This window comes from Dipodomys merriami, unplaced genomic scaffold (genome assembly GCF_024711535.1).
Source record: "Dipodomys merriami isolate MVZ:Mamm:240054 unplaced genomic scaffold, mDipMer1.0.p SCAF_63, whole genome shotgun sequence".
Lineage (NCBI taxonomy): Eukaryota > Metazoa > Chordata > Mammalia > Rodentia > Heteromyidae > Dipodomys > Dipodomys merriami.
The window spans coordinates 5506747-5534544 of NW_027206213.1; the positions used below are offsets into that span (position 1 = coordinate 5506747).

At 35.8% G+C, this 27798-nt stretch overlaps 1 protein-coding gene across 4 annotated transcripts in view; it reads left to right on the forward strand.

Annotated features, from left to right (window-relative positions):
* Nucleotides 1-27460, forward strand: part of LOC138815255 (vacuolar protein sorting-associated protein 54) — a 99456-nt gene extending 71996 nt beyond the window's left edge. For 2 of the 4 annotated variants that reach the window (XM_070004538.1, XM_070004539.1), the window contains exons 14-23: nt 576-757; nt 1768-1880; nt 6164-6227; nt 10385-10490; nt 11303-11390; nt 11714-11835; nt 11943-12023; nt 20926-21033; nt 22333-22427; nt 26824-27460. In XM_070004538.1, coding sequence (XP_069860639.1) covers nt 576-757; nt 1768-1880; nt 6164-6227; nt 10385-10490; nt 11303-11390; nt 11714-11835; nt 11943-12023; nt 20926-21033; nt 22333-22427; nt 26824-26929 — 1065 coding nt within the window. In that variant the 3' untranslated portion in view covers nt 26930-27460. Of the gene's footprint in view, nt 1-575; nt 758-1767; nt 1881-6163; nt 6228-10384; nt 10491-10720; nt 10822-11302; nt 11391-11713; nt 11836-11942; nt 12024-14019; nt 14084-20925; nt 21034-22332; nt 22428-26823 lie in introns of those variants that run through there. The other 2 variants (XM_070004540.1, XR_011368234.1) reach the window with 2 other exon arrangements.
* Nucleotides 27461-27798: the final 338 nt, after the last annotated feature.

The window sequence follows — 27798 nt, forward strand, 5'->3', positions numbered from 1 at the left end:
TACTCAGGAAGCATGAATAGGAAGAGTGTGGTACAGGCTAGCCCAGTCAAAAGAGGGAGAGTCTCAAAAGTAAACAGAAAGGGTTAGAGAAATGACTCAAGTAGTAGACAGCCTGCTTAGCAAGCATAAGGCTCTAAATTCAAACCATAGTACCATCAAAAACAAGAAAAAAAATTAGAACAAATCACATTATTTTCAATTAAATGAATAAGGGAATTCTTTTAATATATATACCTTAATAATTAATTGGAATATAATATTTTATATATGCATATGTATACATATGTTTGTATATAGAAATAGCCAAATAACTTATTGTATAATAATTCATTTGAGTTACTTTGTTAGTTATGAAGGGATCTGAATCAAATTTAAGTACATTCAGCTTTTCATGTCCAGCTCTCAGGGGTTTGAGATACGGGGAAGTTTAATTTAGCATAATAGTTACTCATAATGAATGTTATTAATATGGAGAAAATATAGCTAATGTTAACAATCTGTTCAACTTTTGGCTTATCCGTATTGAGTGTTACACTAACTCCATGTCATAATTTTGTGTTATTTTTAAAACTTAGGATGGTTTTCTTGAGAAACTAAATTCCACGGAATTCATAACACTCTCTAGATTAATGGAAACATTCATTGCAGACACTGAGCAGGTCTGTGGAAGAAAAAGCACATCATTACTTGGAGCACTTCAGAGCCAAGCTAATAAATTTGTAAATAGGTTTCATGAAGAAAGAAAAACCAAACTCAGGTATCACTATGCCCATTCTTCAGGTTTTGCTTCCTTTATATAGCATTGTTTTATTTTTAAAAGAAAAGTTAGGGGCTGGGAAGGTGGCTCAGTGGTAGAGCTTGCCTTGCATGCATGAGGCCCTGGGTTCCATTCCTCAGCACCACATAAGCAAAAAGAAAAAAGCTGGAAGTGGCACTGTGGCTCAAGTGGTAGAGTGCTAGCCTTGAGCTGAAGAGCTGAGGGACAGCGCCCAGTCCCAGAGTTCAGGCCCCATGATCAGACCCCCCCCACCCCCCCTAAAAAAAAAAGAAAGAAGGAAAAGTTAACTGGCTGGTCGAATTCCTGATTTAAAAAAAAAATTAAGGCAGAATGTGAAACTAAAATCAAATTTCTTAGCCTTCAAATAGAGTTAGAATATACTTCTATTTCCATACTTATCAGGAAAAACTTTAATGTTTTTATTACTCAAGTAAATTCATTTTCTCACTCTTCTTGGTTAGGCCAGGAAATATTAAAAGTATTGTTACTGGCCACAAATAGTTCCAATTTTTTAAAGTGTGAGCATTTAAAAAATACTATTATGCCAGGCGCCGGTGGCTCACACCTATAATCCTAGCTACTCAGGAGGCTGAGATCTGAGGATCGCGGTTCAAAGCCAGCCCCGGGCAGGAGAGACCGTGAGACTCCTATCTCCAATAAAACCACTAGAAAACTGGAAGTGATGCGTAGCTCAAGTGGTAGAGCGCTCTCCTTGAGCTGAAGAGCTGAGGGACAAGTGCCCAGGCCCAGAGTTTAAGCCCCACAATCGCCAAAAAAAAAAACAAAAAAACCCAAAACTATTATTCACCAAAGAAAATGTTGTTAAGCAGGGTTAATGCCTGTAACGCTAGCCTAAGCTGTCATGAAGATCCTAAGGTTGAGGTCAGTCAAGGACACTGTGCCTCAAAACACCAAGACAATCCAAAACCAGAAGAGAAGAAAGTGTTTTGAAATATAATGAGAGTATACCTTCCTTTCCTCTTAAATAGCCTCCTCTTAGACAATGAGCGCTGGAAACAAGCTGATGTTCCTGCAGAATTTCAAGATCTTGTTGATGCTATATCAGATGGAAAGATTTCTTTACCTGAAAAAAAAACAGGAGGTATGTGTTTCTTTTTACATGTTTTTTCAATATTATTTATTGCATATGAATGCTAAATTTTTAAATTACATTTTATCACCCTTAAATAGTTGTACAAAGGAGTTACTATTCAACAAATCAGTTTATAGTTCATCTTGATGTTACCCCTTTCATCATTCCCTGTACATCCCTTCCAACCCAGTCCCTCCTCTCAGTTTCCTAGTTTCATTGATATGCATAAAATATTATTATTGTATTCTCCCTCTCTTCATCTATCCTGCTCCTTTTGATACCTCCTCCCCTTTAAGTGCCAGATTCCTGGTCATTTTATTAGACTGTGAATTAGTTTTTCTAAGGAATTGTACTATTTGAATTCTCCACTGCACATAACATATTGGGTTAACACATTTGTATACACTTGCATATAACCTTGTATGGCTTACTTGTACATTTATAAATTAGTTCTTGCTTCCACATATGAGATAAAATGTGTGTCTTTTGTCTCTCTGGACCTCACTTAACACAATTTTTTTCAAGTCTGTCTTTGTCTTTGCAGACAATGTAATATTCTTCCTAAAGAATAAAATTCCATTATGTATATATACCACATTCTCCTGATTCAGTCATCCATTTAGGGACATCTGGGCTGTTTCTGTCCTTGGGCTATGGTGAATAGTACATCAGTGAACATAGTTGTGCAGGTGGCTTTCCAGTATCCTGATTTGTAATCTTTTGAATAAATGCCCAAGAGGAGTATTGCAGGGTCTTGGGGTAAATTCTGTATTTAGTTTTTTGAAGAATCTTCAAACTGCTTTCCAGAGTGATTAAATAAGTTTATATTCCTACCAACAGTTTTCCCCCATATCCATCTGTTATTGCTGGTAGTCTTGATGGAAGCCATTCTAACTGGGGTGAGAGAAATCTCAGTGTTGTTTTATTTGCATTTCCTTTGTGGTCAGAGATGTTGAACATTTGTCTATTTGCATTTTTACTACTACTACTGGGAAGTTTATTTAGCTCATTTGCCCAGTTGTTATTTACTTATTGATTCTTGGAGAGTTTAGTTCCCTGAGCTTTTTGTATATTCTGGATATTAGGTTTGCTGTATAGATGGAAAATATCTTCTCCCACTTAGTAGGCTGTCTTTTTAGCTTATTAACTATGTTCTTTGCCATGTAGAAACTTAGTTTGATGTAATCCCATTTATCAGTTCTTTGATTTCCTGAACTTAGAAAGATACTGCATGTACTGAGAAGTTCTGAAGTAGTTTCATAGTTCCAGTTCTTACATTGAGGTCTTGATCCATTTTGAGTTGATACAGGTGGTACAGGTGACAGATAGGTATTCAATTTCAGTTTTCTACATATGATATCCAATTTTTCCAACACCATTTATGCTTTTTAGTCTTTTTTTTTGGCTTCTTTACCAAATGTTAGGTGACTATAGGTCTATGGGTTTATTTCTGGGTTTTCAATTCTGTTCCATTGGTCATTGAGTCTGTTTTTGCTGTAAATAACTCGGTAGTTGAGTTTTTGGTCTAGAACTGGTATACCTTCAGGGTTTTTTGTTTGTTTGTTTGGTTGTTTTTGCCCAGGATTGCTTTTGTGGTTTGAGGACTTTGTAATTTCATAAGAACTTTTGAATTATTTTCTCTATTTGTACTGGTATTTTGATGGGTATGAATTTGTAGATTGCCTTAGCAGTACTGTCATTTTCACCATATTTTGGCAATCTAGGTCTTGGAATATCTTTCCACTTCCTACTTCTTGACTTGCTTTCTTCAAAATTTTAGTTTTTATTATAGAGGTCTTTCACTTCCTTGGTTAAGTTGATTCCTAGCCTTTTTTGTTTTCTCTTTAGACTATTGCAAATGGATTTGCTTTCCTGATTTCACTCTAGATCTTCCCATTGTTGGAGTACAGAAAAGCTATTGATTTTTGTGGATTGATTTTATACCCTGCTACTTTGCCAAAGTTGTTTATCTGATCTAGGAAGTTGGGAGTGGAGTCTCTAGGGTCCTTTAGAGTTAGGATCATGTCGTCTGCAAATAGGGATAGTTTGACTTCTTTTTATTCCTTACTTGGATCCCCCTTACATCTTTCTTTTGCCTTGTTTGGCTAGGAATTTCAGTACTATAATGAAAAGGAGTGGAGAAAGTAGAAATCCTTGTCTTATTCCCTATTTAAGAGGAAATGGTTTTACTTTTTTATCCTTTAGTTGTTGGCTGTAGGTTTGTCATAACCTTTATAATTTTGAGGACTCTGCCAAGTATTCCTGGCTTCTCCAGAGCTTTTATCAGAAAAAGATGCTGGATTTCATCCAAGGCATTTTCTTACATACATTGAGATGATCATAGGATTCTCTTTGGTTCTGTTAATGTGTTGTATTATATTTATTGATTTATGTATATTGAACAAGCCTTGTATCTCTGGGATGAATCCCACTGATTGCTGTGCATGATTTAAAAAACAATTAGTTGTTGGGGCTGGGAAGGTGGCTCAGTGGTAGAAGTGCTTGCCTGGCATGCATGAGGCTCTTGGCTCAATTCCTCAGCACTACATAAGCAGAAAAAGCCGGAAGTGGCACTGTGATTCAAGTGGTAGAGTGCTAGCCTTGAGCTGAAGAACTGAGGGACAGTGGCCAGGCCCAGAGTTCAGGCCCCAGAGCCACCAAAAAAAAAAAAAAAAAAAAGATTAAAAAATTAGTTGTTGAATTCAGTTATTAAGGAGTTTTACATCTGTGTTCAAAGATTGGTCTAAAATTCTCTTTTTGGTTGAGTCTGGTTTGAGGATAAGTATAATTGATTTGCAGTACATTAAAAAATTATGAAGTTCTCAAGTATTTTTAAGAGAGAAGGAAGTTGCATTATTTCAAAGTTTTGTAGCTAATAAAAGTTTAACAATTTCAAATTGTATACATTTGCAAAAAATGCAACTATGCTACAAAAGAATAAATAAAATACAAATACGAGCATTTGTTTAACAGGTAGAAAATCATTTGTAATCTTAGTGATTCACTGGAGTGACAGTGAAGTTCAGTGCTAAGGGTATTAACTACACTACTTTTTCTGTAAGATTGGCTGGAGAGGAAGAATGGATGATACAGTGATAGCTAGGGAGAGAAAAGAAAGTAGAGATTGTTATCTGGGAGTTGTAGAAGAAGATTTTGTTTGTTTGTTTGTTGGTCCTGTTTTTGTCTTAGTAGGGGAAGTTGAATTCTATTTTGTTTGCTTAACAGAACTAAGAAACTTGGTTTTTGGATAGGAGAGGGGATGATTAATAGGACAAGGTACCTACAGTTGAATTTAGAGAGACAGAATTAAAGAGAAAAACTATCTCTTCTGGGCTTAAGGGTAGATATAAGGTAGATTAGTTCAAGTAGGTGACAGAAATTGAAGTAAGTCAACTTCTCTTATTGGTGACTTTTTTTTATTATGTAGTAGTGTTAGGTGGTGTTTATAATTTTAAACTGGTTGTGTGTTTAAGTAGCAAAAGCTCTAAGCATTGTAAATCACTAGTTTAAAAAATGATAAAGCTTATCACTCATGTATTAAGGTGTGCTGGATAACTGTCCCTGAGCAGTTGTCAGTTATAGTCTTTCAATTCTAATATTATGCAAACAATTTTAAATTAAAGTAATGTGTATAAACTGATTAAACCATGTATTTCCTGCAAAATGAGTAGTTTTCATTTTCTCCTAGGAGGTCTCTTTTCATACTTATATTTGTCTCAGTCTCTTTTTCTTTGAATAGCAAAAGTGTATGATATTAGAAGTCCAGTAACATTTTCCTGGTTCTAAAGAATCCTGGATTATTATTCTTTCATATGCCATACATTTATTGAATTACTAGTTACTTAGGTAGGCATTGAGGGAAATGCAGGTTAATGCCTATCAATGCTAGACAGTGTTCTAAGTAGCTTACATGTGTTTTATCTTTTAGGTCCATGAACTAGACACTGTTAAACTGTTTAATATATCTAGCGATGATAGACCTAGGATTTGAATTCAAGCAGACTAATTTTTTTTTCTTATGCACTATGCTATACTGTTTTTTGGTAATGTAGAGAATATTTAAGTATTTGACCTAAGATCATGTAGTGATTGGCAATACTGAGACTCAAATCTAAACTTAATTCCAAACCCAATATGCCTTACTATGTTACATTTCTTTTCACGAAGTAGATGTTTAATTTCAAAAATGAAATTATTCCAGGCTCTAAGTTAGAACTGTTGTTTTCAAGTTTTTTCTCCATTATTTTGTTTGAGCACGTATCCATTTCTTTTTTATTTGCTTTATTCTCTAGCTACAGAAGGAAGGAAACCAGCTGAAGTTCTCATTGTAGAGGGACAACAGTATGCTGTTGTTGGGTGAGTCACTTTTTTTTTTATATTTAGTTGAGTCAATTTTAAAGTCCTCTAGATCCTCCTTGAAATGAATTGGAAATTTGGATCAGTCATTTTAAATCTTATGAAATATTTAAAGGAAATTTAATGGATTCCCTTTTATTTCCAATATAGTGCCTTTCTTCCTTAGGAACTATTCTGATTTAACAAAGAGCTTGATTTTTCTTATATAGTAATAGGTGTAGGTAGTCTGAAGTGACATATTGGCTGCATGATGTTGTTACCATCCCAGGCTCTTTTGGGGCAATATTAACATTTGAATTTAAGGCCTGTGCTTGCTAATAAGCATGGGCTCTACCATTTGGGCTATCATACCCTAAGTACGTTTTTTTTTTTATTTTACACCTTTCTTAATACGTAGTTTATAGCTTAGTAATTTTAAGTTTTGGGCTCCAGAGCCCACAATGTATATAATAGTTGGATATGTAGAATCATTTTAAAAATTATACAAGTATTGCTGTAAGGCATTTAGTGTAGTTCTAGCACCTAATGCTGGTGGTTATTTATATCATCACCTTTTGAGTCATTGATCTTTTATTCTCTTAACAATAAAAATATATTTACCAAGTTAATTGCAAACCATAACAGTTCTAGCATATGTGTCTGGTACTATATGCCTTTGATAAAATTGGGTAATTAAAATGGTATTTTTGCTGGGCACACTGGTAATCTTAGCTAATCAGGAGGCTGAGATTTGAAGGTTGTGGTTTGAAGCCAGCCCCCTAGGCAGGAAAGTCTGTGAGACTTTTCTCTAGCTAACCACCAGAAAACCAGAAGTAGTAGAGCACTAATCTTGATCATTGAGCAAAAGAAAAACTTCAGGGATAGTGCTCAGGCCCTGAGTTTAAGCCCCACAACTGACAAAGGAAAAAAGATATCTTCATATTCTTTTTCAAACGATTGTCATATTCTTTTTCAAACGATTGTTCTGAAGAAAAAAATTATTTGTGAGGCAAACTCTCATAGCCCAGGCTGGCCTTGGAATTCATTACATAACCTAGGCATACTTCAGTCTCACAATCTTCCTGCCTCAACATCCCAAGTGCTGAGATTACAGATGTACAGTTTAAGTACTTCCATGTGTATGATCTCACTTGATCTTTACCACCAGTTTATGAAATAGACATTTAGGGATTATTGTTTCCTTTTGGCAGTTAAGTGAATTGAAGCTTAATAGGTTAAATGGTTAACATAAAGTGATCCAAATGGAGTCAGGAGTTTTGGTCTTAATTCTCAATATATGGATCAGCATTCATTTTCATTTTTATTCTTTTTTTCTTGTTATTGAAGTAGCCCTACTCCAGGAAGAATAACTTCATGTGCCTCTATTCTGGCACTCTTATCAGCAATATTATAGAATTACTAAAATTTTTTTTCTAATTGTTTTTATAAAGGTGATGTATAGAGGGGTTACAATTACATGTCAGGTAAAGAGTACATTTCTTTTTGGACATTTCACACCTTTCCTCACTTCTCTCAGTTTTTCCCTCCCATCCCACCCATAAATTGTGTAGTTCATTTTCAACATAGTGTGCAGTGAGTACCATTGCTACATTAGTACAATCTTTGTCCCTCCATTTCTGTATCTACCCTTACATTCCCAAAGACATATAAACGAATAAACACAACAGAAAAGAAAGAAAACAAAAATAGAAAAAGCCTCTTATTTCCATTTCCTGGATAAATATTATTTTATATGATCAGATGCACATAGGCCTTATACCTTTGTGTTTCTTTCTGAAGAATATCCTCTTTTGGACTCATTGTGTGTGAATGCCTAGAGTGCTGTATAGTTTATCATGTCCCAGTGTATTTTAGGTCTGGCTTCCACATATAAGAGAAATCATGTGCTGTTTGTGTCTGTAATTTGTGTTAACATGATTTGTTCTAAGGCCATCCATTTTTCTGCAAATGACATAATATTCTTTCTAATGGCTGTGTAAAATTTCATTGCGTATAGGTAGAGTATTTGGGCTGTTTCCATAACTTGGCAATTGTGAATAGTGTAGCAATGAACATGAATGTGCATGTGTGAATGTCTTTATCGTATCCTGCTCATGAAGTTCTGGGTAGATGCCGAGGAATGGCATGGCTGAGTCTTAGGGAATATCTATGATCTACGTTTAGTTTAGCATTTTTTTTTTTTAATTGAAAAGGTGATGAGCTAGGGAGTTACAGTTACATAGGTAAAGCAATAAGTACATTTGCTTTTAATCATTGTTATTTAACCCTTCCTATCCCCCACGTTTTGTTTTTTGAGGAACCTCCAGACTGCTGTTCAGAGTGGTTGTACCCATTTCCATTACCACCAACAGTGCATATCCCCGCCAACATTTGTTTTTCAAATTCACAATGTTGGTAACATTTAACTGGGGTGAAATGAGATCTCAGTGTTGTTTTGATTTGCATTTCCTTTATGGGCAAGGATAATAAGCATTTTGTCATGTGTCTCTTTGCCATTCTTACCTCTTCTGAGAGGTCTTTACATAGCTCCTTTGCCCATTTAGTGATTGGTTTATTAGCTCTGGGGGGAAAAGGGGTTAGTTTCCTGAGCTCCTTGTATATTTTGGATATTAGGCCTTTATCTGTTGTATTCCTGGTGAAGATCTCCCAATCTTATAATTACTTCTTTATGTATCTTTTTCCTTGGTTAGATTATGAGTTTTCCATAGGTAGGGAATCATGACTTACCAATTTTATTTTTCTAACCACATAATAAGCACCTAAAAAATGTGTGTAGAATTGAATCTTTTTTCTTCAATCTGTATTCAGCCATTGGAAGTATATACAGAACCACAGCTGTCTATCTTTTCTCCTCTTGTTTCTGTTAGGGCAAAGCTCTTTTCAGCCTCCTTATAATCTCACTCCTGCAATCTACTCATGATTTCCTTCCTCAACATTAACTATCCATAACAACTTGTACTTCATGTACTTAAATGGAAGTAGTTTCTCTTTGGCCATCTGGTTTTCTGACTTTAAGCAAAAACCCAGTTGAACAATAATCTGAACTCCTTGAACTAAAGGGAACTATTATATCTTCCAAAGGAAGAATATAAAATATATGCATGCACTTATGCCAAGTAGAACAGGCTGTAGAAGTATGCATAGGGGGTAATACATGACCTATACATGGAACATAATATATAGCCTGAGAAGTAAGCTGTTACAAAGGTTAGGTACTATCTGCAGGGTATCTCGGCTTCCTGATATCCTGCAGACATTTGTAAGCATTAATTTACATAGTTTCCTTAGTTCTGACTACTTCAATAAACTTAGATATCCTAAAATAGTTCTTCCCCTTTAATTTCAATTTTACTTTATCTTCTAGTAGCATGTCTTTTCAACTTGTGATGTTATTGAGCTGATAACTTAGCATCTTTGGAGAATCTTTTTTTTTTTGGTCATGGGGGCTGAACTCTTCAGCTCAAGGCTAGCATCCTACCAGTTGAGCCACAGTGCCACTTCCAGCTTTTTTCTGCTTATATGGTGCTGAGAAATCGAACCCAGGGCCTCATTCATGCAAGGCAAGCACTCTACCACTGAGCCAACTTCCCAGCCCACTGGAGAATCTTTTGTGATTTTCCAGGACACTGCTTAGGAGATCTGTGCTTTTTAGAACCCATTCTAGCTTCTCTTCTATCTCACTAAGAAAATCTAGACTAGATTTCCTTCATGAATTTTAGAGCTACACTTGAGGACTGACTACATATTTATGCAGAAATCTTGGCTAGTGTTTTTGTCAGTTTTTCTGAATTGGCCTAAGAATTAATGAAGAGACTTCCTTAATGAAGAGACTTCCTTAAGAAGGTCGTACAGAGAGTGCCATGCTTACAGCATAAAATTTGATGAGCCTCTCATTAATGTCATGCAAGTGCTGACTCGGCAATTGTACAATGCCAAGGGTAAATACTCCCTTAAATGTCCTAGGCACTGCTCTTGCCTCAATTAAGAGTGAGACATGTTGGACTTGTAGGTAAATTATGTAGGTACATAATTTAACATTTACCAAGATGAGCCTATCCTCAGATACATTGAAGTGGTACCTATTGATGTTTATGTGCTATAGCAGTTTGAGTTTTCTTGCTTTGGTTGCCTTATAGATCATCTTTCCTTTTTTATAGAACTGTATTGCTGTTAATAAGAATTATCCTTGAATATTGCCAATGTGTGGATAACATACCATCTGTTACTACTGACATGCTTACGCGTCTGTCAGATTTATTAAAGGTATGTATGACTTCACCCTTTTATGGAAAAAAGTAGTTGGAGGATTCAACTCTAACACACTTTAAAGTTATCTTTAAGATATCAAGTTTATGATATTGTTTGTGGTTGCATCACAATATGTTACTGGAAAAAGAGCTGCTTGCTTCCTTTCCCTTCCATGTATATAGAGATTCCTCATTACACCCATAGTTGTTAATGGCTTTGGAGACAGGAGATGATTTGTTTGTTAGGTGCTGAACATGACTGAGGCCACTTAGGTCAAAAAACCTGGACTGTTTTCAAATGTGCATGGAAGGAATTCACTGAACTTTACAAAATTCATCTCACTAAGGTTAGAGATTTTTCTTACATCATTCTTTCAGAACCACTGATAGAGAATGAAAATGTGGTGATAATTTTATCAGCCAACTCATATTAACAGATAATTTAAATGATTAGTTTACAAGAAATCTCTAATCTATTAATTAATAGTGTTCTCAGTTTGACTTAGTCAAGATTTTTATTCTTTTGAAAATAGTATTTTTACAGTAAGAATGATGGAAAACCAAGTTTTGTGAATACAAATTAAGGGTTACTTTCTAAGAATTGATTTTTAGAATTTCTCACTTTTTTTTCCTACCAGACATAAATATTATCATTGAGAATACCCTTCCCTTTTTATTATTGCATAATAATACTTGCTTCTACCAGAAAATTATGGTCCTTGAGTGAGTAGAAAGAGCAATTTATTTTTAGGACAGTTAAGACATTGTTATCATAGAAAAGATGAGCTTCAATGAATTGTTGAATTTTTTTTTTTCTTCTTTTGTTAGTATTTCAACTCAAGAAGTTGCCAGTTAGTTCTTGGAGCTGGTGCACTGCAAGTTGTTGGACTAAAAACCATAACTACAAAAAATTTGGGTATGGATTCTTGCATTTGATCCACATGCTGAGGTGTTAAGATGATGACATATTTTGAGGTGAACAGTATTAGAATGTCTGAACGTCCTCATACTGATAATGCTTACAACTCAAGTCTGTTGGGAAAGCAACAAGTTCATTACATTGTCTAGTATCACAGTATTTTCTTGCAAGAAATGAAATATGTTGCCTTCCACCATGGTGCTCTTCATTTATGAACTTGAGCCTGTATAAAATTACTTTTTGTTTAATTTGATATTAATTAAAATCAAAGAACAACTTTTTTTGTTTTTCCATTATGTATCCACATCCTGAATCTTCAGCTCTTTCTTCGAGGTGTTTGCAGTTAATCGTGCACTACATTCCTGTGATCCGGGCTCATTTTGAAGCTCGACTACCACCTAAGCAATATAACATGCTTAGGCATTTTGATCACATCACTAAGGTACTTTGTCACATATTTTCTGTGGGCATTCATACATTTAATTTCTTAATTGTGTTTTTTTGATGTGTCTCTAAGGCTTTAAAATTCTACATTATTTCTCATTACAGGATTACCATGACCACATAGCTGAAATATCAGCCAAGCTTGTAGCGATAATGGATAGCTTATTTGACAAGCTCTTATCTAAGGTAATGATTTATGGAAATCATTAAGCTTTGCTTAAAGACATTATGACTTCATATTAGACAGATTCTTATATATAGAAGCTATGATAGGAGAATCTAAATTTTCTATAAATATTTACCCATTGATAGAATTTTTAACAATTTTTTTTCAGGTAATAGTGACCATTTGCTGTGACAAAGACCATCCCTAGTAGTCTAAAAAAAATCTTAATTCATGACGTTTAGCCAACAACTCAGTAACACGTTCAGATTCCCCAGATAGTTGATCACAATCTAGAAGGCTTAGAACAAGAGTAGAAATGATTCCAAGTAAGATAGAAACAGTACACAGAAATATTTTGTTGGCTGCATTTATAGATGTGTACCTTCTTTAGAAACAAGTGTTAGTTTGAAAACCCTCTGAAGATAGAATTATAAGGACAAAGATAAAAATAGGGAAAAATATAATATTTGAGATTAAAGTATGCTACTTTATTTTTCTAGAATGATAAGACAGTCTGAAGTGCTCTTGTTATATATACCCTCATATACCTTTTTTTTTTTTTTTGGCCAGTCCTGGGATTTGAACTCAGGGCCTGGGTGCTGTCCCTGAGCTTCTTTTGCTAAAGGATAGTGTTCTACCACTTGAACCACAGTTCTACTTCTGGCTTTTTGTGTAGTTTTTTTGGAGATAAGAGTCTCCAGTCCTTTCCTGCCTTAGCTGACTTCAAACTGTGATCCTCAGATCTCAGCCTCTTGAGCTTCTGAGATTACAGCTACCAGCTCCTGGTAGCTGATAATTGTTTTTAGTTTATCTCTTTGTTTTCATTCTCAATAGTTCATTAAGTAAGCTAATGTTCATCCTTCCAAAATTTTAAGTATACCAAGAAAGTATCTTCAGAAAAATGTCACTTAATCAGCCACAAATCTTTTTGTCTTATCCCTCACTTTTTTTCTTTCCCTGAGTTTTCCAATCTATGTCTTAAAGAGTAACTTGAACATTTGAAGGTTAAGTGTATACTTTTTGCCCAAGATCATATTTAGAAGAACCTTACTTAAGCAAGAGTTTTAACTTACTTTTTTTTCTACTTGCATCCTTCAGATTCTGAAATAGCGGAAGAACAGCAGACACTTAGAAATCAAAATAAAGTGGTGGCCATTCACACACAGACATGTGCCCAAGCGTGTCATTATTATGTATAATGTCAATTTCAAATGACATAATGCTGCATGTGTTTAGTAGTTCTTAAGCTTTAGTCACAGGAGCCCTTTACATTCTTAAAAATAATTGAGGATTGAAGAGCTTTTAATGCAATTTGTACCTACTGGTACAAAATTTAAAAACACAGAAATGGACAAATATACCTTCTATTAGTGTTCAGAATGACATCATTATCACATTTCATCCCAAAAATTATTCATGAGAGAATCAGGGTAAAAACTAATAAATATCTATGCTGGGCGCCGGTGGCTCACGCCTGTAATCCTAACTACTCAGGAGGCTAAGATCTGAGGATTGCAGTTCAAAGCCAGACCAGGCAGGAAAAACCGTGAGACTCTAATCTCCAATAAACCAACAGAAAGCTGGAAGCACTGTAGTGGCTCAAGTGGTAGAACACTAGCCTTGAGCTGAATTGCAGAGATACAGCGCCCAGGCCCAGTGTTCAAGCCCCACAACTGAAAACAACAACAACAAAAGACTAATAAATATCTGGGTACTAGTGGCTCATACCTGTAATCTTAGCTAGCTAGGAGATTAAGATTGGTTTGAAGCCTGTCTGTGCAGGAAATCTGTGAGACTCTTACCTCCAGCTGCCAAAAAAGCAGGAAGTGGAACTGTGGTTCATGTGATAAAGCACTACCCTTGAGCAAAAAAATCTCAGGGACAGCATCTAGGCCTCAGGACCATCAAAAAATATTTTAAAACAAACAAACAAAAACCTAACAAACAAGAAAACTTGATAAATAACATTTTAGTATTATTTTGTAAATTGTTTTTACTTTCTGGCTTCTTTGAAAGGGTCTATGGCTCCCACAAATCCTCAGATCACAATTTGAGAACCAGTGCTATTGTTGATAAACAGGTATTAGTTTATATTTCATTTTAAAGAAGCTTAAATTCACAGTTACATGCAAGCATACTTTACTAGTAAAGTAGTTTCTACTTCTGTATGGAGAAAAATTACAAATTCTCTTATTTTCTTCATCCGTGTCATACAAGCTAAACTCAAAAACAGTTCTGTTCTAGTTTCCTTGTTAAAATAAGACATTCTTTTGTAGAACCAAGGTCATTAATGCATGTATGCCTTCAAGAAATATACTAATTAACAAGACAGAGGGCTGTAAGCTGCAAACAATATAAAATTAAGTAAATGTTTAGTAATTTCAGATCAGTGACTGGTATTGTTCCAGGGAGGAGGTCTATGCCTGGCCCTTGAGTTTTAAATTTATGATGTCACAAAAATGAATTTGAGAACAGATCATGATAGAGACCTAGAAATTTTTTTAGTATACCAAAGCAAGTGTAAGATAGAAAGATAATATATAACCCAGACATGGGTACAGACACATCTGATACTAGGTGCAGTGAGTACAATAACATTCCAGACATTTATGATGAAAAAGTAGGGTCCTGGCTCAAATTTACCTTAGGATAAGTGTTCTTCTTTGTTCAACATCTGGTACATCTAGTTACCATTTTTTAGTTGGGGACAGATTTCAAGGTTCATCTGCTTATTAAATTCAAGTCATTGATGTTTTTAGCATCTCTTTAAGCAAAAGATGGATATTGTCACACACTCCCTTTAAGACTGGCGTCCATCCTTACATTCGTTACCTCCCTCCCTCCCTCCCTCCCTCCCTCCCTTCCTCCCTCCCTCCCTCCCTCCCTCCCTTTCCTTCCTTTCTTCCTTCCTTCCTTCCTTCCTTCCTCTCCCCTCCCCCTCTTTCTTTCTTCTTCTTTTTTTTTTTTTTTTTTTTTGCTGGTCTTCGGGCTTGAACTCAGGGCCTGGGTGCTCCCTGAGCCTCTTTGTGCTCAAGGTTAGTGCTCTACCACTTAAATCACAGTGCCACTTCCAGCTTTCTCTGAGTGGTTTATTGGAGATAAAAATCTCATGGACTTTTCTACCCAGGCTGGCTTTGAATCGTGATCCTCAGATCTCAGCCTCCTAAGTACAGGTTTGAGCTACTGGTACATGGCAAGATAAGTTTTCTTTTTTTGGTGAGTCCTGGGGCCTGAACTCTGGGCCTTGGCCTGGGTACTGTGGTCCCTCAGCTCTTTAGCTCAAGCCTAGTGCTCTACCACTTAAGCCACAGCGCCATTTCTGGCTTTTTCTGCTTATGTGGTGCTGAGTAATCGAATCCTCATGCATGCAAGGCAAGCATTCTGCCACTGAGCCGCATTTCCAGCCCCCATTTTTTTTTAAAACATATTTTGTACTGAGAAAAGTTCTTTTTCCAAGTGTTGTCTGCCCCCGTACTGAGAAAAGTTCTTTTTCCAAGTGTTGTCTGCCCCTGTCCCACATATAAGGTTTTTCGTAAGATATCCTTGCTCACTTCCCAGATCATACTAATTATTTTGGTTAAGCACTCAAAGTCAGGGAAGAACTGTTCTTTTTCCTTATTACTAAACATTGCAGTTTATGAAAGAGTAAAGGGCTTATAGCAAAGAAATTAGTTGTTGTTGTTGTTGTTTTGTCGGTCATGAGCCTTGAACTCTGGGTTTGGGCGCTGTCCTTGCACTCTAGCTCAAGGCGAGCATTCTGCCGCTTGAGCCACAGCGCCACTTCCAGTTTTCTAGTGCTTTACTGGAGATAAGAGTCTCACGGACTTTCCTGCCCAGGCTAGCTTTGAACCGCGATTTTCAGATCTCAGCCTCCTGAGTAGCTAGAATTACCGGCGTGAGCCACCGGCACCCAGCAGCAAATAGTTCTTGTATGCTTTTGTTCAAACCATTCATTAATATAATGTTTGTTTTGAACGCCTGGTTGCTGTTTTGTATACTTCATTTTCTGACTTTAATCTGTGATTGTATTTTCTTTATGTTCATATTTGCCACCTACATTTAAGTTGTTAATATTTTGCCAATTTTGCTTAAATATTTCACAGTAAATGTAAGACATTATGGTACTCTATCCATACTTAAGAATATAATTTTTAAAATTAAGAATACATTCTTCCATAACCAGTTATCATCCATCATCACATCAAAAGAAATTAGCAGTAATTGTTTAGTGTCATCTGTTACCTCTTCTCATATATGAAGCTTAACCAGTAACCATAAAATGTCTTCTACAACATAATGTTTTCTTTCCTTTCTTCCTCACTAATAATGACTTCTGTTACCTGGTCTGTTGGATTCCTGGTATAAGGCTCTTTGTCATTCCTTATCCTGTTTTTGTTTTTGTTTTTTTTTCCTTCCTGTGCTTCTCAGGAGTCTGAATCTATTTTTAATTCCTACCAAAATAGCAGAAGCATTTGGCTTAAGTTTTAGCTTTTTATTTTCTTCAATTTAATTTTGGTAAGAATAACACAGTAATACAACCTAGTCTTATTTTAAGATGCTAATAAATAAAGGTTGTTTGGGTAAAAATGAGACATTAATATCACATTGTACTAATAGCTAGACTATTGTCTTAGTCATTGCTCACGTATTTATTCACTCAATAAGTTATGTGCAATCTGTGTGTTGGGTAGTATAGGGATACGCAAAGGTGAGCTAGCCATTCATCTTGTCTTCAAAAAAATAGAACATTCAGAATGTTAGAAATAAGGAATTGATTCAGTACATTAGAGCTTTAAAGCCTTAGTTAGGAAAGATAGCTGCCAGGTAGGCGAGGAGATCTAGGAAAGCCTTATAGCTGTAGCATGCATACAAAGTTTGCTTTAACTGGGAGAGAGCAAGGGTAAAGGGTGACATTGTCCAAAATTAAATGTAGTCTTTACCTGAATTATGTAACTGTAACTCCTCTGTACATCATCTTTATAATAACAGTAAAAAATTCAAAAATTAGCTTTTAAAGATAGCTAAGATTAGGGGAAATGAGTTGAAGAGATCTCTGGGATAATAGCTGAGTAAACATGTTAGTAGCCAATTCCATTTCAGGGTTTTATAGCCAGATAGACATCAAGTCAAATCCTAGGCTTGTTACATATTTGTTATTGGATATCTTTGGGCAAATTAATGAACTTATTAACATTTTGATGTTATTAATGATAACAGAAGTAACATTCCATTTAGCTATTACATTAGGTTGTATGTGCAGAGAGTATGATCAGTTTGAAAAACTGCAAATCAGTGATTATCAGTTTAGATCTGCTTTATTGAGATATAATTTATATTCAGTAAAATTATTTTTTAAATATATGATTTGATATATGTGTGTGTATATATATGTAGAACTAACACAGTCATGATCACTGTTAAACATTCTTCTGGGTACTTGTACTTTTACATTTTCCGGAATGTCCTTTATTCATTCAGAATGAATGAACCTTGTGACAGGTTTCTTTCATTCAGCATAGTGCTTTTGGAAATGGTAGATGTAATAAGATGTCAGTGGTTTGTTTATTGTAGAATAGTATGTATCTATTATATGAATATATTACTTTTTTTTTTGTTCATCACCACTTAGTAGGCATTTGGGTTTTCTCCACTTTTTGGTGGTTATGACTAAAGATACCATAAATATCCATATTCAGTCTTTGTGTTTGTCTTTTCATTTCTTTAATATAAATACTTTGGAATGACACATTAGTTATGTATTATGGAATGTTAAAATAGCTGTTTAAGAAAAGAGTTCTAGGTGTTCTTACTTTTACCATCACTTGCTAACGTCAGCCTGTTTTGATTTTGTGACAGAGACTTTCTGTGTAGTTTCTTAGGCTGAAGTTGAAATCCTTTTGCCTTAGCCTATCAAGTGCTGGGATTACAGCAGTGTACCATACACACAGCTCCTTGTTTTTAATGTTATTCTTTTACTGTTGTGCAAGGAGTGATACCTCATTGTGGCTTTTTTTTTTCCAGTATTGGGGATCAAACCCATGGCCTCATGCTAGGCAAGCACTATACATCTAAGCTAGTCTTCTGCCCTCTTCTTGTGATTTTAATTTACCTAACATATGATAAGTTCAGTATATTTTCATGTGCTTGTTTGCCATCTGCATATTTGCACTAGTAAAGTGCTAATTTGTTTTTAGTTTTACAATCATTTTCTTACTGAGTTATAAGAATTCTTCATATATCTTAAAGGTCCTTTATCCATTACATGTCTTTTAACTGTTTGTGTAAGTGTTTAACCATTTGTGTAAGATAATCTGTAGATTATTTTTTCATTTTGTTAATAGTTTCTTATGAAGAGCAGTTTTTAATTTTTTAAAAAATCCAGCTTATTTCTTTTACTGTTCATGAGTCTTATGTCCTAGCTTAAGAAATTTTTGTGTAAACCAAATCACATAGATACTAATGTTTAGAAAATTTATCATTCTTTTTTTTTTTTTTTTTTTTTTTTTTTGGTCGGTAGTGGGACTTGAACTCTGGCCTGGGCGCTGTCCCTCAGCTCTTCAGCTCAAGGCGAGCGCTCTACCACTTGAGCTACAGCGCCACTTCCGGTTTTCTTGTGGTTTATTGGAGATAGGAGTCTCACAGTCTCTCCTGCCCGGGCTGGCTTTGAACCGCGATCCTCAGATCTCAGCCTCCTGAGTAGCTAGGATTACAGGCGTGAGCCACCAGCGCCCGGCTTCATTCTTTTTTTGATTTAAGATGATAACCCACTTGTAGTTATTTTAAAAACTAATATCTAGGGCTGGGAAGGTGGCTCAGTGGTAGAGTGCTTGCCTTGCATGCATGAGGCCCTGGGTTTGATTCCTCAGCACCACATAAGCAGAAAAAAAAAGCCAGAAGTGGTGCTGTGGCTCAAGTGGTAGCTAGCCTTGAGCTGAAGGGCTAAGGGACAGCACCCAGGCCCAGAGTTCAGGCCCCACGATCGGACCAAAAAAAACCAAAAAACAAAAACAACAACAAAAAAACCTAATATCTAGATTAGTCAAAATGTAATGGCAGGCATTTGTAAGGTAATAAAATTATTAAAGGCCTTACATAAATATTTCTCTGCTGAGGCCATTTTAGTCCTCCCTATTCAGTTAAATTCAGTTTTCAAGTTGGAACACCTAGTAAATGTGCGTCTTAAATACAAAAATGGAAGTTTAAGGCAGGAGATTAATAGAAAGCATGAGGCTGAGTAAAAATGTTCAAAGAAAAGAGAGGATAATAAACAAGATTTGAGGCTGGGAAATGGGCTCAGTGGTAGAGTGCTTGCCTTGCATGCATGAGGCCCTGGGTTTGATTCCTCAGTACCACATAAGCAGAAAAAGCTGCAACTGGAGCTGTGGCTCAAGTGGTAGAGTGCTAGCCTTGAGCTGTAGAGCTGAGGGACAGCGCCCAGGCCCAGAGTTCAGGCCCCATGACCAGCAAAAAAATAAATAAATAAATAAGATTTGATGAAGAAATCTTGCTTGCATGTAGATAACTGGAGGCTGAAGACAAGGTCAAGAGGGAAAGGGCTAGGAAAAGGTGTTGCCTGAGGAGACGATTGCAAGTGAGAGCATGGACGTGCTGTGCCGCAGTGAAGAATGGAACTAGCAAAATTTTACTGAGTGCAGATGTGACGATGTCTCCACTGAGTTTTTTACAGAGAGAAATTTCAAAGGAGTGTTACTAGTTTGGGTGGTGGCAGGAACCAAATTTTAAGCGTTGAAAGTAAGTATTGTGTCAAGTTTATGTGACTGAGGAAATGCGATAGAGAAGGGAAAATGAAAAATGATATTTTTAGGGAAAGCAAGGGTAAAGGTCAGGGGTGGGAAAGTATATTTAGTTTTTTTAGTGCTGCCAAAACAAATGACTAGATGACATAAAACAATGTGTTCTTTCTTAGTTCTAGATACTAACAATTCCTAAATCAAAGTGCTGGCCAGGGAATTTTCTCTCCGAAGGCTCTAAGGAAGAGCCTAGAGCTCTTCTGTTTCTGCTTTTTATAACTTATAGCTGCTATCACCCCTTGGCATTCCTTGGCTTGTATCACATCACACCATTATTCATCTGTCTTTATCTATTAGTCTTCCTATGTTTCTGTGTCTGAATTTCTTTCTTCTCTTCTTGAATTTAGGGTATGACCTTATGCAGTACCAGCTAGACATGAGTTTTTTGGAGGGACATTATTTAACCCAATATAGAGGAGAACTTAAGAATAATTACCATTGAAATGATACTTCATACGTAGTAGGATGACTTAGAAAGAAAAGACAATAATAAATTTTGACGAGAAGATGGAGAAATTGGAGTCCTCATTCTTTGCTAGTGACAGTATAAAATTTAGAAAATAGTTTCAGTATTTTTTTCATCCCTACTATATACATTCCTGAGGTGAAAGTATTTTTTCACATAAAAATCTCTACTTAAATGTTCACAGCAGCATTATTCATAATAGCAACCTTCAAAAAAAAGAAACAGCTCAGATGCATATCAGTTGATTAATGGATGAACAAAATTGGTCCATCAATAAAGTGAAATATCTAGTCACAAAAAGAAATATTACAACAATGAGTAAATTGAGATTTAAGTCAAAAATTCAACATATTGTAATTCCATCTATATGAAATAACTAAAAATTTGAGGAGCCAGGATTAGAGGCCAGACACTCAGTTTTAATATTGGAAGCAGCCTATGTTCTCAGCCACAACTTAGTTCTACAGAGTAACTTGATAATTGTTCTTAGGATTTGCATGATTATTACTGATCACAGTTAATATAAGGTTGAGCCCTAAACTAGAGTTAGATATATTTAGGGGCAGAAAATACGCTTCAGGAAATACTCAAGACAGTGTACAATACAGAGGACTAAACATAATTTTCATTACTTTTCCCTTCCAGTATGAGGTGAAAGCTCCTGTTCCTTCTGCCTGTTTCAGGAATATTTGTAAGCAAATGGCAAAAATGCATGAAGCTATATTTGATCTTCTTCCCGAAGAACAAACACAGGTATTAATTCCCCAGATGACTTTTGTATATATGATGTGTAATAGCCATGAAAATTGGGGTGTTTTTACATGTGTTCAGCATAATTAAACTTAATTCAAATTCCAGTATTATTGTTACCATTTCAAAGTGCCCTTTGTTTATGCAGTTAGTAATTCTAAAAGTAAAAGATAAGTTACTGTGAATATAATCCTAAGTGAATATGGAAGAAATGGTGGAGTTAAGATTAATACACATAATTAATCCAATCTGTTTATCATATTTGCTAGTTCACTATAATTATTTAGCAAGAGTTTAACTTTGACTGATTTTTTTGCTATTCAGACAAGTTTTCATTGGTTTCATTGATCTCTAAAATTGATTGAGTGAACAGAAATGGTATTTGAGCGTCAGTAATGACTGTCTTAGTGTCTCGCCTACTCTCACTCATTCCTCCTGGTTTTATGCCACTTTACGCTTCCATTCAATACTAAATGTTACCATTTTTCTTCATTTACTCATCTTAATTTCATGGTTATATATCATCTAGCTCCCTGAGGCAGGCTCACTGAGGCCTGAAGGAAATGGTAAAATAGGGAGGACCTTCTGAGGTCTCTACCCTTTTTATCCTACATGTGAAATCCCTCCCCTTTGACTTTCTGACCTTGACTAGCCATATGAGTTCTAATTTGAAAAAGATAGCTAGTTCATGGGAGCTGGACATACGGGCACTCGGTTTTTTTTATCTGTATCATATAAAGGATACTCTCATCAAAGCTGTGCAAGTTATACACACTTTTTTCCCATAGAAAATATGTGTGCCAAATCATTTCCAAAAATTAACTGTATATACTTTTAGGTTGGATGTTTCTCAAAGAATTATTAGGTAATTATATTAAAAATATGCATGAAGGAGCATACTTTGAAATGATTTTAGTTCAGAGTTTAATAGCACCTGTTTCTTTGTCATTGTCTTTATTTTCCTTCATCAAGTTCCTGATTACTATAAATTTTCCACTACCTTGTCTTCTTTTTATCATCATGATTGATCCCACTTACATATCCACAGGAATTCTTCCATTGTGTAAAGAGCAGGTCTTACTGCCCAAAGAATTACTGCTTAGAGTAAAAAAAACTTTTGTCAACTAAGAAAAAATAAAATAGCATTTAAATGCTTTCAGAGGAACATGTTTGTTTTGTTTTGTTTAAGTATATGTCAGAAGAAAGAGGAATTTAAACATTTTATTGAAATACTATAACTCATATAATCAGGTCTTTTATTTCAGGAGAGCTTTAAGAAATTTAGTGTCCTTTCTTTTCCAGATGTTATTTTTAAGAATTAATACAAGTTACAAACTCCACTTGAAAAAGCAGTTATCTCACTTAAATGTGATAAATGATGGAGGACCTCAAAATGGGTATGATTTTTAATATATACTATTTTAGCACATAGTCTCATATTGAATTGTTCCCATGATTGGCTTTTATTCTTTATGATCTTTTCTGCTGTAGTCAGACTAGGGACAGAAATTCTAAAATCAGTAACCTTCTGCTTTTCTCTTGTGGAAATTTCTTTCTGTCCATCTGAATCTTTTTACATTAAAGTGGGTTGTGAATGGCCAGTTCCTTGCCTGACTGTATCTACTTATTTGAGGCAATGTAGGTCAGTAATATCTCCTTAGTTATCCAGTCAGCTTCCCATATCCAAACAGAACTCAAAGAGCTGTACTTAGTAGCTCGATGGATGGATATATGTAAGTTACTTACCTTCTGTGACTGATTTATAAAATGACAAGAAGAAAATCTGTCTGGCAGGGAGGTTGGCTCAGTGGTAGAGTGCTTGCCTCACATGCATTAAGCCCTGGGTTTGATTCCTCAGTGCCACAGAAGCAGAAAAAAGCCAGAAGTGGTGCTGTGGCTCAAGTGGTAGAGTGCTAGCCTTGAGCTGAGGGACAGCGCCCAGGCCCAGAGTTCAGTTCCCATGACCGACCAAAACAAAAACAAAAAAGAAAATCTGTCATAGTTATTTCATATGGTAATGAAAAATTGTGTGTAATAAACTATATTGTTTAAAAATGTGTGCCATAAAAAAGAAATTAAACCATAAAACATAGGCTAAGCCCTAGTTCTGCCACTACATATAATTGTTGTATGTATATATTACGCAGTTTAAATGTAAAGTTGGACAAATCACTTATGTTCTCTGATCCTTACTATTTGGGCACCAGTGGCTCATGCCTGGCCTGTAATTCTAGCAGGAGGCTGAGATCTGAGAGTCGCAGTTCAAAGCCAGCCTGGGCAAGAAAGTCCATGAGAGCACCCGGGCGCGCTGCCTCTCTCACAGCGCGGGGCCGGCTCTTCACGGGAGCCTGCAGATCCCCAGGTTTCCAGACCGACAGAAGCGCTTTGCTCCCGTAAGCACTCAGCGCTCTCCTACCATAAATCTTAAATAGTTACGTAATTGAAACCATAGATTGCAGGTCACTTTAATGGGGGAGGGGGGATCAGTGGTCTCGTTTGAACTCAGAGCCTTGGCTACCACTACCACTTCTAGTTTTCTGGTGGTTAATTGGAGATGAGTCTCATGGATTTTCCTGCCCTGACTGGCTTTGAACCTAGATTTTCAGATCTCAGCCTCTTGACTGGCTACACATTCATGTTTTATTAGAAACCTTGGGAAGAAAAACAGTAGGTCTGTGTATCTGTGTGTATCCCTGCTCTCCACCTCAGTTTTTTTGCTCATTGCTGGCACTTTACCACTTGAGCTACACCACCAGTTATTGAAAGAATAAATTTTATCCAAGGTGAAAAAAAAAAAAAAGAAAGTCCATGAGACTCTTATCACCAGTAATAAACCACCAGAAAACTGGAAGTGGCACTGAGGCTCAAGTAGTAGAGTGCTAGCCTTGAACTGAAGAGCTGAGGGACAGTGACCAGGCCCAGAGTTCAAGTCCATGACCAACAAAAAATAAAAATAAGATCAGATATAGTGGTATATATGCATGTAATCCCAGTACTTGGGAATTAGGGCAGGAGGATACAAAGTGATACCATAGCAAAGAAGGCAGCTGATAAACTTCCCTCATTATTTTTTATAAAGAATAGTGTAGATTAAAAAAAAATATGGAGCTGTGAATATAGCTGTTGTAGAGTGCTTACTTAGCATGCATAAGACCTTTGGTTCAATCCCTTAGCAGCAGCAAAAAATAGGAAAAATAGGAGAGGAGACAGAACACTGATCATTTATTCTTTAGTATGACTTCCTTGGTATGTTATCTGCCTCATAGATTTTTAAAAATAAAATTTTATCACCTTAAGTGTTAAAGGAAATTTAGGTTTACATTTCAAAATTATAGGAATAAAAGATGTATTTCAAGGTGAAAAAGAAGTACTAAATTATTTTACAAAAGTGTTTGGAAGCTTCAGTCTGCTCAGTCTGTCTGCTAAACTGAATTTAAGTTTTAGGCAAGATTATGATTCCCTCCTTTGACTATTACCAGAGTCTTCATTTTGCCTTTAAAGAATTGTTTTCAAAATTTTCATGAGCCAAAGAAGAGTATAACAAGTGCTTGAATACCTCTCGCCTAGATTTGAAAACTGCTAAAATGATGCTACATTCTCATTCTTTCATTATTTCTCCATAAGCACAGTTCTTTTGTCAAACATTTAAAACAAAACAACAATAACAAAAACTGGGTGCCCATGGCTCATGCCTATAAATTCTCTTGATTCAGGAGGATGAGTTAGGAGAATCAAGGCTTGAAGCCAGCCCAGGCACATATGTGAGCCTCTTCAATTTCAAAAGCTGGAAAAAACTCTTCTCTCCAGCAAAAGGCTGGAAATGGAGATGTGGCAGAGTAGAGAAGTGGTAGGGTGCCAGCCAGAAATGAAAACACCAAGGAAGAGCAGGACCAGAGTTTAAGGTTCAGTTCCAGCATACAAGGATAGGGACACACATATTCTCTCTCTCTCAAGATTTAACCTCTTAATACCATGCACACATCTTTAAATAATAAGTACATAAATAACTGCAAGCCTTTCTAAGATAACTGATGTTAATTAATCACACCAACGTACACCCAGATACTTTTTTTCCACTCCTGGGAGTAGAACCCAGGGCTTAACTAGTATAGAGTAGGTAAGTGTTCTACAACTAAACTACATCCCCAACTAAGGTATTTATATATATATATATACATATATATATATATATGTATATATATATATGTATATATATATACATATATATATATGTTACCTGCTATTGAATCTTCTTTTGAAAAGAAATAGCATATTAAGAATATAGAGCTTGAGGGCTGGGAAGGTGGCTCAGTGGTAGAGCGCTTGCCTTGCATGCCTGAGGCCCTGGGTTCGATACCTCAGCACCACGTAAGCAAAAAGAAAAAAAGCTGGCAGTGGCGTGGTGGCTCAAGTGGTAGAGCGCTAGCCTTGAGCTGAAGAGCTGAGGGACAGCACCCAGGCCCAGAGTTCAGGCCCCATGACTGGACCCCCCCCCCCCAAAAAAAAAGAATTTAGAGCTTGATGCTATGACCTAAAGAGGCTACACTAAAAAAGTTAATATTTTTAAGACCTTCCCCCCAAATTTTTAACGATAGGTAAGTTCACTGTTCTCAGGCCAGTAGTTCTGAAGCATCCAAGCTCTAACTCATTAGCTATTATTTTCTGTGGGGAATCCTCGTAGTCACAGAAATTAATTTCTATGTACAAGTTATTCATATCTTTGATCTCTTGATAGTATTCCAAGAATTGTAATCTCTATATTGTAGCTATGGACATAACTACCTGCTTATGAAGGAAATTGTTTCTGAAATCACAATTAAAATGCATTTTTTTCTTTTTGAGCCAGTTCTGGGGCTTGAACTCAGGGCCTGGGTGGTCCTGAGCTTTTTTGCTAGACTAGTTTTCTACCACTTGAGCTCCACAGCTCCACTTCTGGCTTTTTGTTGGTTAACTGGCAATGAGCTTCTCAAAGATTTTTTTCATCCAGGCTGGCTTCATGATCCTCAGATCTTAGCCTCCTGAGTAGTTAGGTTTTCAGGCATTAGACACCATCTCCCAGTAAATGGTCCATTTTAGCATGACAGTTGGTAGTATAGCTTAGTGCATTCAGTGTTATACAATTCCGAAGTGTTTTTATCCCAGAGAAAATCCTCTCTACCCATTAGGCATTTGCTCCCTGTTCTTCCTCTTCCTCTGCTATGTACTTTCTGATGAAATTTTCTTTTTCCCTAAGATACTTTTCAAATACAGACACTTATAGAAAATAGAACATTTGTGTTCCTGCTACCCAGAATTGATCATTATTATTACCATTTACTATTTTTAAAAATATTTGTTATATTTTTAACTAGTATAACACATGAAGCTGAAGTACACCTTGATACCCCATTTCCAGTCTTCATTTCCAATGCATAGGTAGCGTTTCTAGTAAGTTTGACCTATATACTTTTAGTCGTTCTTGTTTGTTTTATGAAAACTATGTAAAGCTGTTTGGTAAATTTAGCTGTACAGCAAGCATACTGAACAGATACATCCATTTTTTAAAAATTCACTGCTACAGATTTCTGTTGGTATGGAAATACAATCAGCCCTCTATATCCATTGACTCCAGGTCCACAGACTTAATCCATCAAAGATGGAAATGAGTAAAAAGATGTCAGTACTGAAAATGATTCTGTAGTTATCAATCCTAAAAAATGTGCATTACAACTGGTTATGTAAGTAGTATTTACAGTGTATAAGGTATTACAGATAAAAAGTATGAGATTTAAAAATAACTTCTCCAATGTTTAGGTTGGTAACAGCAGATGTAGCTTTTTACACTGGAAATCTTCAAGCCTTAAAAGGCCTTAAAGATTTGGACCTAAATATGGCTGAGATCTGGGAACAGAAGAGATGATGACATACTGCAAAACTGGGTAGTTCATCTGACCATGGGATGTGTGTTTCTGAAGAAAACCTGGATTCCTGTGTTTCAAGAACAGAACCTGGAACCCAAGTGAACTGAGGTGTGGGAAAGGGAAAAGGAAAGTATCAGTGTTGGGAAACTGGATTCCGTGGGATCTACAAAGAATGCCATTTTGTACATCCTTCAGTGAGGAGTAACTGATCAGGTGTCTATAACATTTTTCATTCTCTCTGGAAACAGACTCAGGTTTCTTTGGACCAAATCCAAAAGAACACATAGCTGTAACACAGCTGTAGTTGACTAGAATGCTCTGTATACTTTATATTAAAAAATGCTTTGCATTTCTTCCAGTGCAATGAAATTCATATGGTGTCCCACCTTATTTAATGATGGTACAATTTAAAATATTAAAATCTAAGTCAACTTCTGTAGAAAGTTTTCTCTATAAAAAAGTAAAGCTGTTTGAAAAATTATTTTTTTACAGATCTTTCTATAAAAATAAACATCTTTTGATTGCTTGGATTTAGGAATTCAATTTTTGTTTTAGTGACTAATGTCAAGTTCCAGGCTTTGTGTGTTGTATATTTAATCTTCCTACTACCACTATATGTCAATCTGGGTAGAGCTTCAAATAGTTTAAATACATTAAGGCTGATTTTAAGTGAATTAAAAATACAATATTTGCATTTATTTATGCAACTAATTTAAATACTTTTCAGAAGTGGTATACAAAGGATTACAATTTAATAGCTGTATTTTTATAAAAGTACATATGAAGGGTTTGGGATTTTTGGTTTGCTTTTTCTTGCAGAGGTAACAATATGTTTTCATCTAATATACTTACACTCATACTTCACATG